The 13,729-nt window shown below is 46.2% G+C and overlaps 1 protein-coding gene across 1 annotated transcript in view; it reads left to right on the forward strand.

Moving 5' to 3' along the window:
- LOC119464279 (venom metalloproteinase antarease-like TtrivMP_A) overlaps positions 1–8,029 on the forward strand; it is a 34,496-nt gene extending 26,467 nt beyond the window's left edge. The window contains exons 12-14 of the mRNA XM_037725186.2: positions 416–584; positions 5,912–6,022; positions 7,568–8,029. Coding sequence (XP_037581114.2) covers positions 416–584; positions 5,912–6,022; positions 7,568–7,615 — 328 coding nt within the window. The 3' untranslated portion in view covers positions 7,616–8,029. The remainder of the gene's footprint in view (positions 1–415; positions 585–5,911; positions 6,023–7,567) is intronic.
- Positions 8,030–13,729: the final 5,700 nt, after the last annotated feature.

Raw genomic sequence — 13,729 nt, forward strand, 5'->3', positions numbered from 1 at the left:
ACAGCTTCTGTGAAGACACGTTTCACTTTCATGTTCTACCAATTCCTCTGAAAGAGGGATCAACCGTAATTTCTAGATGAATCTTCACCGTTTTTTTTTCTACAGAGAATCTTAACCGTGCAGCATACTGAAAGAACTTTATGCGCACTAGACGAGGACAGCGAAGAGGCTATGACACACTAGCGCAGACTTACAACAAGGTTGGTTGCCAGTTGGGCAGCCAGTTGGGTTGGACAACTACTGGACTTTCTTCTGTGTATAAATAATTTGAAATTCAGTTTCTGTATTGACATGAATAAACTGATTCCGATACTGTGTTCAGACGCCCGTTGTCACCCCCAGTTCATATACAGAATAACCGCGCCTTTCTCCATTCAGTACAATGACCTAACAGATTTTGCGTAACTACATGCAGGCGCCTCCCATTCAACTGCGTGCTGGAACGAGCAACCGTGACTGTGCTACTCGTACCTAACCCCGCTATCATGCCAGGCCAAATAATATCTCCAGATAAGCACTGCGAGTTGACCAACATGAGGGAATTGAAGATCAAAAGAATCAGGAGCACGGCCTACGCAGCAATGGTGAGAGAGCTTCATTGCATAAATTGTTAAGATGCCGCGCCCGACTCTACTTCATCACGTGTTTCACGTGGCTAGAGCTAAACTGAGTTACTCAGACCATTTCTGAACTGCGATTTGTTAGCTAAAGCGTTGTGTATGCAGAATTATTAATATTCGTTTTAGGGCATAGGTTACATTTTTATAGATTGTAATTGATATATTGTGAGGAGCATGCTCAGGGACACCCATAAATATCGCCGTTTCCACGACTCTTTGATGGAAAGAACGCCGTTTAAAATACAAGACAGTTTTGACAGGACAAGTAGTGGCTTTTCTTTGCTGGCTGGATCATTTTACGAAAATACTTGATGGGTTGTTTAGGGAGCCTACATGCAACGGCGTTCCATGTAGGCTCCTTAGGGTTGTTTGATGCACAGTGCCGGTCATCGCTATAAACATGGCAGTGTTATTAAAAGTGTCTATCTTTTACAACTTATTCCTTATTTGTAACCGGAAGTCTTTACCTTAAATAATGTTTATATCCGCTACTGTTTGTGTGTTTGGAATATTTTATTATGATAGCAATCGCACGGGCACTCGACCCACGATCACCGGTTCACTCGGTCACTGCGTTGTCCAGGGTGCGACGGTGCATGGATGGCCCAGGCCGCCGAAACAACTCGGACCGCATGGCCGAGCGTGGGCGCAGCCCGCAGGCCGCGCTGGAGGTCACGTGATCTAGTGCGGGCGCGAAGTTGAACACGCGATCAGGAACTGACAAAGCTAGTGCTTCGTCGCGCGTTGTCCTCCTGCGCGCCCAATCATGGAGGTCACGTTATGTGCTGAGCATTGGAGGAGTTGCGTAGGTCAAACGATGTCAGGAGCGGCAGCGCGGAACGTTCGCATTGGGACAAATGCGGGCACTTCCAGTTCCCGGTGCTACTGATCGTGCTAGTGTGTTTGTGGTCATCGAGCGAACTCTTTTTCATGTGTGTCTTTGGGCAGAGCATGACACCACGCGCGTTTTGGGAAAAAGCAAATGTATAAGTACTACAGTTAATACTGCCTATAAATTTACGCGCGTTACTACATATAAAATTCCAGAAATTCGCAGTTTCGCCCGAAAGGCGAAGCATCGATTGTGATAGCAAATTAGTAGACAGCTATACGAAGTAAGGTTATTAGTTTTACCGGCCGTATGAACTTGCGTACATTCGCTTACTAACTAAATTAACAAGCACGGTGTCACGCGCGCACAGGTAAACACGAACACATCTCGTTCGATGACCGCGGGAACTCGCTGTCAAAACGCTGCAGTCAGGAAGCGCGGGGGAGCGGTAGCAGCAGCGAGCGAATTGACCTTCGGGCTGCCTCTGGCTTCAACGCGAACTAAACGTTGAAAGCAAAGCGCATACGAAGCTACCGGCAGTGGGCGTACGTTGTCCACATCACAGATCGCTTTGAAGATGAGGCCTGCGCGGGCGCACACTTTGTCCGCGTCGTAGATGGCTCTCAAGATACGGCGCTCGTGCGGCCGCGCCGTAAACAGCAGGCGCTGGAGTAGAACGATCCCCCCCCCCCCCCAACATCCGTCGCCTCCCCCATTTGCCTCGCGCATGCACGACAGAAGACGGCGCGCTTCCGCCCCGCCTTTCTTCCTCGCGCGCGATCGTCGGCTGCCCCTCGCAAGCTTTCACACGCACATACAGCGTATGGCTTGGTGACGATGTTATCGTATTTGAACTTTATACGGAACATCACGGCTACGGCTACGATCACGGCAGAAATGCGCTTGGAGTGTCCATATAATTGCTCTCGCAATAATACTTTGGCATCGTGCTCAATGGTTCGCCTTTCAGATTATACCAAAACTTCTTTATTCAGGTTTAAAGCTGACATCACTTCAAGTAAAATTTACAGGAGCATACCATAGCTAACTTTGGTACCAAGTGTAATGTTGCAGCCCATGTAAAGTGACGACTGGCGCTGAAGCGAAGTGTATTTTTATGGTGCATTTTTGGGACATCTATGTTACACTCAGAGCTCCCCCCACCCCCAAACTTAATACAGACAAAACATCCAAACCCACTCGACTGTCGCTATTATTCACGCTGAGGAGTACAGTTAACTACGATATGGGCAAATAAGCATCTATATAAACTCGTGTTTACTAACGTAGCAAGGAATGTGATTAAAACTGAGAACCTTAATGACCTGCGTTTGTTAAGAATATGCGTGTTTTCAGCTGCTTCTATTTCACTTGGGCACTCAATGTCCGTTCATAATTTCATGCAAAGCAGCAAACGTTTTCTTTTTGAGCCATGCAAGCCTACTTTACGAGCGTACATGAAGAACAAAATAGGTTCACTGCATTTGTTATAAAGACGCTCCTATCGTTCGAGGACTGTAGTAGTGCTAGAAAATCATCATCATCATTAGCCTATATTTTATGTCCACTACAGGACGAAGGCCTGTCCCTGTGATCTCCAATTACCCCTGTCTTACACTAGCTGATTCCAACTTGTGCCTGCAAATTTCCCAACTTCATCACCCCACCTAGTTTTCTGCCGTCCTCGACTGCGCTTCCCTTCTCTTGGTATCCATTCTGTAACCTTAATGGTCCACCGGTTATCCAATGTACGCATTACATGGCCTGCCCAGCTCCACCTTGTTCTCTTAATGTCAATTAGAATATCGGTTATCCCCGTTTGCTCTCTGATCCACACCGCTCTCGTCCTGTCTCTTAACGTTAGGCCTAACATCTTTCGTTCCGTCGCTCTTTGTGCGGTCCTTAACTTGCTCTAGAGCTTCTTTGTTAACCTTCAAGCTTCTGCCCCTAATGTTAGCCGCGGTAGAATGCAATTATTGTACACTTTTCTTTTCAACGACAGTGAAAAGCAATACCTGCGGTATGCACCCCAACCCAATTTTCTTCTTCGGTAAATTTCTTTCTCGTGGTCAGGGTCTCCTATGAGTAATCGACCTAGATAAACGTACTCCTTTACAGACTCGAGAGGCTGACTGGCAATCCTGAATTCTTGTTCCCTTACCAGGCTATTGAACATTGTTTGTCGTCTGCATATTTACCTTCAACCGCTCTCACACTTTCTCGGTTAAGGTCCTCAATCATTTGCTGTAATTCGTCCCCATTGTTGTTGAATAGGCCAATGTCATCTGTAAACCGAAGGTTGCTGAGGTATTCGCCGTTGATCCTCACTCCTAAGTCTTCCCAGTTTTAGAGTTCGAATGCTCCTTCTAAGCATGTAATGAATAGCATTGGAGAGATTGTGTCTCATTGCCTGACCTCTTTCTTGATAGATATCTTTCTACTTTTCTTGTGGAGAACCAAGGTTGGTGAGCAATCCTTGTAGATATTTGCCAAGATATTCCCGTATGCCTCCTGTACTCCTTCATTACGCAATGCCTCTATGACTGCTGGTATCTCTACTGAATGAAATGCTTTTTCATAATCTAAGAAAGTCATATAGAGAGTTTGATTGTACTCTGCAGATTTCTCTATTGCCTGATTGATGACATGAATATGATCCATCGTACAATATCCCTTCCTGAAGCCAGCCTTTTCTCTTGGTTGGCTGAAGTCAAGTGTTGCCCTAATTCTAATGGAAATTATTTTGGTGAATATTTTATACAATAATGTTAGAAAATATGAAAGTAGAAATAGTGGGTGGTGGCGGCATCATCAAAGTTCTAGCGCCAAGGTAGCCGTGATGCCATGAATTTTGACCTCGTATGCTCGAGCCCAGCAAATTTTGTTTATCAGCAAAGATAAACTGCACGATATTGTGAAGGAGGCAAAAACCGAACTTAGCAACTTTTAGGGACACTTACAATGCCAACAGCGCAAGTTCTTAGCACGATATTAATTACTGGCGACAGAGTTTTAGATATGATCTACCCATAGGTATGATTAAGTTTTCCTTTCGCATTTATCGACATTCATGCAACACATGCCAGATAGATGTATATTTATGCTGTCCGTGTTTTGAATTTCCGAAATACAGTCGTAATTCTACGCTCGTCCTGTTGTACTTGTCTTTTCCTTGTCCATGTTTTCTTTTTCTTTTATTGCGATAGCATTTATACGGACAATCCAAGCGCATTTCTGCCATCGTCGTCGCCGTGAGGTTCCGTATTAGGTCCAATGGCAATAAAATCGTCGCCGAGTGCCGTGCGCTGTGTGTGCGAGTGAAAGCGTACAAGGGTGAGCCGGCTGTGGCGGCTGAATGTAGCACACGCAAGGGAGGAAGGCAGGCCGGAAGCGCGCGGTCTTTCGCGCGTGACGCACAAGGGCGAGGCGACGAAGAGGGTGAGGGGGGCTGCTGCTCCCTCGGCTGCTGCTCACAGCGCGGCCGTGCGTGCGCCGTATCTTGAGAGCGATCTGCGAGGTGGGCGAAAGGCGCGCCTCGAGCATCTTCAAAGCGATCTGCGATGGGGACAAAGTGCATGCGCCGAGTGGCGGTAGCTTCGTATGCGCTGTGCTTTCGACGTTTAGTTCTCGTTGAAGCGAGACGAGAGACAGCGCGAAGGTCAATTTGCCCGCTGCTGCTGGCGCGCTCTCTCACTCCGGCGTTTTCGCAGCGAGTTTCCGCGGTCATCGAGTGAGATGTGTCCATGTTTACCTGTGCGCGCGTGACACTGTGCTTGTCTATTTAGTTGGTAAGCGAATGTTTACAACTTTGTATGGCCCATAAGCTACTTTCCTTGCTTCGTATAGCTCTCTACTAATTTTTTTCTTAATTTTGCACGATGGGCTCTGCCTATAAATAATGAATAAACCAGCTATCGCAAACGAAAATGTTATCGAAAAGATAAAATATATTTTCAAGCGTTTTGTCACCCTGACTTAAGAGCGCTTAAGTTTTGTTGCGAAATGATGAAAAGTGGTAGTACGGCCATCATTCGCTCTTCTCGTGATCAACCTGTCATCACGAAATCACCAGAATTAAGGTTATGAAATAATGACCAGTCAGTCCAAACTGCTTGAGGGTTTATCTTTGGCGTCTGTTTAACGACGGCATGATGGAAACATTCGCCATCCTCCCCATCATCACTCTCCGCCTGTGATGTACCCGACACTATATGAGTCTGCTATGTATGATGAGCAACAGCGTTTTTTTTTCTCTCTCTCTCTCTTCTCTTTCCGGGGCCCTTGAAACTTGGGGACTTTTTTTTTTTTTTCTCAATGACTTAGCGCTTGTACTTTGCCCATATCCGAGCATTATCCGCCTCTGTTTGTCATAGTCGTTCTTCATCGCATAAACGATCGCAGCTTCATGATTATCATTCAAAGAGGCCTGTTTGTTACATGGTACGCTTCACGCTCTCAGCCCCCAGATTTAGCCAATGTGTGCAAGATGAAGTGCTGCTACAAGGTGGGGCGTCAAACGTGGTGTCAAACAGTTGAAATGCTGGAGGGCATGGTATGCACGGGAAACCAAGTAAGTAGCTCATTTTATTTCGTCGAGCATCTGCAAGTTTACGACGACTGCAAGACTGCCAATTCAGGCGCGTCACTTAGTAACCTCCATGCAATGTTGCAAATTGTGGCATAAAATCTGTATCGGCAATAGGCTATACAGCATCTTCAAGAGCAGCCATAGGGAAAAGAAAGACGAGGGTACATTTATCGCCATGTAACATGTGTATACTCCATGGATGCCTTAATTCCGCAGAGGTTACTTTTACGTTTAGCAAATATGTCGAAATTACGTGAGGAAAAGAACACGAGAACAAATATGGAAGTAATAAGAGTGACAAGACAAGCACCACATTCCAAAACACATTTCTTGTCACTCGCGTCAGTGGCATGTATTACATATCTTATAGACTATAGTAAAAACGCTTGCAGTATTGATTGTCCAAGCTTAAAAACTTGATATGATGTCGTTCGCGTAGTCTGTTCCTCATGCCTTCATTATTTTAGCACTGTCGATAATCACAAAGAGGATGGGAATTAGCAATAATTGGGAGGCTGTGGTTGTTTGACTTCAATCTGGCCTTTACTTTTTCAAATTTCGTACACTTGCATATTGTCATGCGTCATCGTTTCCGGTTTTGCTTATTTGGATTTGTCATAGTTTTGTTGTGTGAATGTGTGCTTTAGACGAGGGATATATATATATATATATATAGTGCTGATAGAGTCAGATATTTTTTACCTCTGGCTGTGCCTTTGCACTCCACACACATTTTTTTTTTACTTGGCCTTTCAGGAAGGAGAGAAAAAGATCTGAGATCTGAGAGAAAGAAATCTGAGAAAGTGCCCATTCAAACTTGTGGTTATAACAGGCATCTATCCTATTAGGAACTAAATGAAGAGCAGTTACAAAAGCTCGACAGTTTAATTAGCTGAAGAAATATCTCAACTACATCAAAAGATCTAATAAACTAACTGATGTATACAGGCACAGAAAGACTCTAGCATGAAACATGAAATCTAAACTATTTTTTTATTTGATTGACTGTCTTTGGAATAAACGGTGTAGGCAACTAAGTTCACCTGGTAAATGAGCTGGACTTAGCTACAATCACAGCTGGGCTGTCGTCCCTTGCAAGTTTGTATCTAAAAACTAATGCTAAATCCTGACAACAAATGCACCAACACACAAAGGCTATTGATGTTTTATTACCGTAAGTAAAAGTACTTCAAAAGTGCGTTAAAAGATGCACTTCAAGTTGCATAGTTTCTCAGTGCCTGATTATTTCCTTCACATTATCCATTGTCGCAAAATTTTCTAAATTAAAGTTAAATATAATTCACTTTACTTACGTATATTACCGCTTAACATATTCTAAATCTTATTTCCTAACACAATTCCGTAGCCTAATTGTCACTGTCACATTTAAGTAAACAGTGCTGCATGGTGCATTCGTTGTCCCGAGATGGGCCTCCAATTTTCATTCGATATAATAAGTCATTCTGGCTGAGCGCGCACGTGCTTACATAAACTTAACTCATAGATGCTTGTTTTCTGCCTTTCCAGACATGTAGAAGGGGCATTTGTGGAAACCACACCAGTCCAGAAAAATAGTCGATAAAAGAGATGGTCCAGCTGTGCTCTCCGCAGCCAACTAATGGAGCAGGTTCTTTGCTGCTGTTGCTTCAGAGTATCATTCTTTGGCGGCCAACAACGTTGCCTGTTTGGTTAATAATGAAAGCTATAATGTACCGTAGTCACGCGGTAGAATGGTACCAAATTAAATGCAAGCGGCAATTTCGGGACATCAAAAAAAAGTTACGAGCACACAATATAACAAACATTTGATTTTTGGTCATGTTGGATCATGCGATACCTAAACACTTCAGGGCTCCAGTACCTGTATAATACCGCATGGAACAAAGCGCCTTACAAGAGGCATTCTACGGTATTTTATGCAGAATACCACAATTGCAATATTCTCATTACTGAAATATTTAAATAAGGTCGCCTTTTTGGCTATTATGCAAACGGTTTGAATTGCATGAATAAACATTAGAAAATCTCAAGCTGGCTCTCCCGTGTCGTCGATCTGAATTCTTAACATGATCACTTGTGATGCTTCAGTTCTCCCATGGGCGCTCCTAGAGCAGCATAAGCTCACTAAGCCACCGCAGCGTACCCGCCGTGGTGGCGTAGTGGATATGGCGTTGTGCTACTTACTAAGCCTGAGGGCACGGTTTTGAATCCCAGCCGTGGTGGCCCCATTTCGATTGGGGTGAAATGCAGACTCCAGCGTACCGTGCATTGTATGCACGTTAAATTTGTGCACCTGGTGGTGAAAATTATTCGGGACTCCGTCACTATGGGATGCCTCAAAATCAAATTGCGGTTTTGGCAAGTACGATCCCAGAATTTATTTTTAACACCAAGGTCACTACGCTGCCATGGTGGGTCCAGTTTACGGCAATGCAACACCTAAAGCGTAAGTTCGCGTGCTGCATAATACGATTCCAAGAGTATAATTACCACTTCCGGCGTGGCATCGGTGCTTCGAACCAGGTGTCGGACGCATTGTCGCAAAATCGAAGTGGGGATGACTCGTCTGGAATGAAAGAAGCCTGACAATGTTTTTTCCAGAAGGCCGTGTTGCCGATGCTCAACGTCAAGACGCTGATGTTGCGGCTACCGTAGCTTCACTTCCAGACACATCAAACACAAACAAATATGGCATGTGCAACGTGACGCCATACCGTGGTCACTTTAAATATTTAGAGGCCAAATGAAGAACACCTTCTTGCCATCCCTGCTTCGTTGCGGCCTGACATTCTTAACGCCATCCACGACACAACTGAAAGCGGCCACATAGGTTAGCGAGCGACGCTGAAATATGTATGCATTTGCATGCAAACGCTCGTGCAATTTTTATAAATAACCGGCATAGTCTAAAAAACACTCTGTACTTATTATAAAACGCAATGCAGTACAATCTGTAGGGGAGCGTTGCGCGACATCCCATACTGTTGCTGAGCCGCACTGGATTTCGGAACCGTGCCTTACCAAGGCAGCCGCCGAATGTGCATCTGCTTGCTCGCCCAGGGTCATGTGAGGGTAAGGCACTCGTCAGACTTGCTGTGCACCCTATCAACGCAGCGTGATGAAATCTGTTTGACAGGCCACGTGTGCCAAGTGGCTGATTCAGGCAAAGAATGCTTGGGCTTGGGACAGCTGAGATAAAACTGTAGCCGCCTATGTATACTGTCACATTCTTCTACACACTACCGCAACCAATCGCTCCTTTTCCCCGCTCCCTCATAAGCACCTCCTGTCTCGGGCATCCTTACAGATTCACCTAAAAACTCCCCATCTGATATAACATGTACACGCTGATTATGCGTGATTCGACCAAACAAAAGAAAAATAATTACTTCCTATTCTACAGCTTCTTTGCCATTTAGCGGTGTCCCTATTGGTCAAACGCTTTCGGGCTGCGCTCACTTCGCCTGTCTGTCACGAGTCACAAAACTGCGAAAATTGACTACGTCAGAGTAACGTGTACGCATAAAAGATACTTAGTATGCCGAAAAAACATTTTAACACGAAAGTGTTTTATGCCGGGGTCCACCAAGACTTCACTGACGTATTTCCGTCACGGATATGACGTTCTTACAATGTACACGAACATAATACAAAGAAAGAAACCAGAAGAAAAAGTTCCACAAACATGCAAAATTTGGAAATCGAACCCACGACCTCTCGGTCCGCGACGATAGATCGCCGAGCGTTTAACCCATTGCGCCACAAACGCATTTGCAGAGAGCTACACAGACGCGCCTTATATATCTAACACTCCTCCGTGTACCCGCGCTCTTGCGCGGGGCGGTGCCGCCGCCTACGAGCAGAAAAGAGAAGTACTGCATTGTGACACTAACGCGCACCGACAGTGAACGCTTCGGTGGTCTCAGCACTACGACGCCTCGATGCCAGCATTCGAAGGGACGCTGGCATCAAGAAGCACTACCAACGCCACCTAGGTGGCGTTCACCGTACTCAGCACAGCGGAGCGTGGCCTCCGCAATTAGCTCTGAAAATGTTTCTGAAGTTGATCGCGGAGGCTGCAATTACGACGCGCTGTACGCGCTGATTTGACTCGGTGACGATTCAGTTACGTGCTTTGTCTTGCGCGTTGTATTAGTGTGTCAGTTACGTGCTTCGTCTTTCGCGTTGTGCTAGCGTGTGCAGCGTAGTGCAGCTTCCATATGCACGACTGTTGCTCATGGTCATCGACGTTGGTAGTCGTGATGGAGGAGACGTGCCACCAGGCGTCAGCGTGGGTGCATCAACGCCTAAGGGCGCTTTAGCCACAAAACACCAATAGACATTATATATCAATGTGCAATAAACATTACACTACTTCTGGGAAGACACGTTTCACTTTCGTGTTCTATACCGATTCCTATATAAGAGGGATCAACCACATTTTTTTATAGCCGGAGACTGCGCCGTTCCGAAAGCAACAGAAGATGTCTGACTACCGATCACTCAGACACTGGCTGCTCGGAGCTGCCGGGGAGCAAGAATTTATTTGCGTAGAATAACCATAAATTTCCGTGGCGGTATAGTGTTGTCGAAGTCTTTCGGCATGATTTTGACATCGATCTGCCCCTTCTTCTTTGCTTAAGATCTGTTTTAGCGGCATTTTTAGCCTTCTGTAATATGGCACTTCGATTTTCCACAAGCCACCACAAGCTAAGCAAGGGGAAGCAGGCCAATCGCAGACGCCGGCACCACTCTCGTCATCGGTTATCTACTTTCACTGCGCTAGGTAAGCCCCACCGAAACCCTCTTCCCTGCTGCGTCCTCTTCGCCTCTTGTCAGCCAATTAGACAAGAAATGCCTGTCAATATAGGCAATACTATTCATTTTGAAAGCAAGCAAATGTGACTTCCCATAAGTGAGGAGAGCGTCTAATTGGTCGATTCAAACAACGCTGCGGGTCACCGCCCGGCGTTTGCGTCTGCGTTTGCGTAAGTTTGATGTGAGGAGATTGGAATAAAAAAACTCGCAGTTTCACCCGAAATGCGAAGCATCAATTGGACACTCTCTTCATCAACACTCAACTCGGACATCAACTCGGACACATTCGCTTACTAACTGAATTAACAAGCATGGTGTCAGCGCGCACAATCAAATATGAATAGGTCCCACTCGACGACCGCATACAACCGCTGTCAAAACGCTGGGGTGAGCAAGCGCAGCAGGAGCAGCGAGCGAAGGTTCGTGTGGTCTATCGCTTCAACGGAAACTGAGCGGCGAAAGCACAGCGTATAAAGCTATGAGCCGTCTGCAGATGAGCTTTCATGATACGGTGTGGGCACCCTCCCGCAGCCGCGCAAAGTACAAGTACGCTGTTGCGGGCAGAGTAGAAGCTGCACTCGCTCCCTCCCGCACTGCCTTCCCGCTTTCCTCCTTTCGCTTGCGAGACTAAGTCGCCGGTTCCCCTTGCACCGTTGTTGCCGCAGCACAACGTCACCCCACCTCCATCCATCCTTCCCTCTCCCTCCCTCCCATCTCCCCTCGGCCTCTCGCGCGGCGGTCGCGTTTGCACTCCGTGCTCTCCGTGTTCGCTCTCCGTGAAAGCGCGCGTCCCTCACGCGCTTTCATTCGCACATACAGTATACGGCGCGTGGTGACGATTTTATCGCCCTTGGACGGCGACGACGATGGCGACGCCAACGGCAGAAATCGACTTGGAGTTTGAATATAATTTCTATCACAATAAAACTTATTGGAATAACTTTACGATGTAATTGCCCCCATTCTACATCACTACCCGTTACAAGAAGTCACAAACGCTTGAACGCAAGTGCCTTGCTCTTTTCATTGTCAACCCTGGTCACTCCTTTTCTTTTTAGCTGCAGTTTAGCAAACTTTTGCTATCTGTGTATAACGTAAAGCTATTTCAATCTGTTTCTATTCCATTTCTGCAACTAGCCCTCCACGATTGGCCAACACTTTTCAGGCCACTTCCACTTCGCCTGCTATTCAAGCGACCTCAAGAAAACCGCAAAAACTCATCTGACATGACGTGAACACACTGCTTATGCATAATTAAGCCGAACAAAACGAAAAAAAAGAATTATTGCCGCTTCTACGCCTCTTTCGCCATTAGTCGTCCGTTATTGGTCAAAATTTTTCTGCCTACGCCCTGTCTGTCAGGCGACGTCACAAAACCGTGATAACTCACCACATCAAAGTGACGTGACGCGCTACAGATGCATTAACCTGCCATACAAACCCATTTTGTTTTTCAAGGGATTTCACCGGAATCACCGGATATCGTACCCCCGTCCCCCGGGGGGAAGGGGGGCCGGGGGTGCGATATCCGGTGATTCATCCGTTCCGAAAGGAATAAAAGATGGCTGCCCGCTCACTGCTCTGGCGCCGGCTGCTCAAAGCCACCAGGGTGAATGAGAGAATGAACTTCTCTGCGTATAGTACATTTTTTTACGAAAAAGTATTACATTTTCGAGCCCTTTCGGCACGTGTACGACATCCCTTTCCTAAATATTGTTTGCGGAGGATCCGTTTTAGCGGCATTGTTAACCTTCCATTGCACGCCGCTGCAATTTTTGACCAGCCACCATGTCCACCACAAACTAAGCAACTAACGCACTTTCACTGCGTTAGCTCGGATCCACCAAAACTCTCTCCACTTCTGAGTGCTCCTCGCATCTTGTCAGCCAATGATATAAGAAAAACCTGCCAACGAGGCCATGGTATGCGCTATCAAAGCAAACAAAAGTGACGTCCTACAAACGAGGAGAGCGACAATTATGCGGGTCACCTACCAATACTTGCGTCGACGGTTACTTAAATTTCACCAAAGGAGTCTGGAATAAAATCAGAATGGAATAGTTTTACCATTTAGGGCCCAGAGCAGCGAAGCGACAATCAACTTGTCCCTATTGTTCTGAATAGATTCCTTCCTTCTTATACAATGCAAGCGCCCCCCCCCCCCCCCCCCGAAAAAAAACATGACTTATCATTCTGTGCTCCATAAGAAACCTTTGCTGCCAGAGCCCGCAGATACCGGATCAACAGTTCACCGGTAATTTTTGACCTAATACAAAAACGCTCGTACTTCATAACTATAAATATATTCATGCACATACAAATATTCTTGCGTTCTTAGCACAAATATTGTTTTTTTTTTTTTTGCCCGCCGTCCTCCCTACTCCTGCTGTATATTATACAGCGTTACAGCGAAGTAGCACTAGCTGCACGACCTTTGTTTGTTTTTTGTTGAAAAAATGACATTTAATTGCTAACTAAGGCTGCTTGACCTCATCCGAGTCCCATAAACGTGTGTGCAGTTACTTCGTAAGAATAGTATGCATTCGTTCTCGCTCGCAGACCACTGTAGGTCTTTTTTGCTTGTTCAGAGACGATGGTTTCAGAGGTCCTTTAAGAGCGGAGCTCTTAGGCACCCGTTCCTGCGGCGAGCATCGGCGTTGTTACTCGTAACCGAGCGAACGCGCACAGCGAACGATGAAAGAACGAACGCGGAGGACAGCGGGAGATGAAAGACGGCGATAGCGAAGAGAGCGCATGGAGGAATGCGGAGGAGGAGGGTATGGCGAAATCGTGAGAAGAAAATGTAGTGCGCGCAAGACGGGCTCTGCGGTGACGATGGCTACGAGATGGCGCCAGAGTAGCGTGCGTCGT

The sequence above is a fragment of the Dermacentor silvarum genome, chromosome 9, assembly GCF_013339745.2.
Source record: "Dermacentor silvarum isolate Dsil-2018 chromosome 9, BIME_Dsil_1.4, whole genome shotgun sequence".
Lineage (NCBI taxonomy): Eukaryota > Metazoa > Arthropoda > Arachnida > Ixodida > Ixodidae > Dermacentor > Dermacentor silvarum.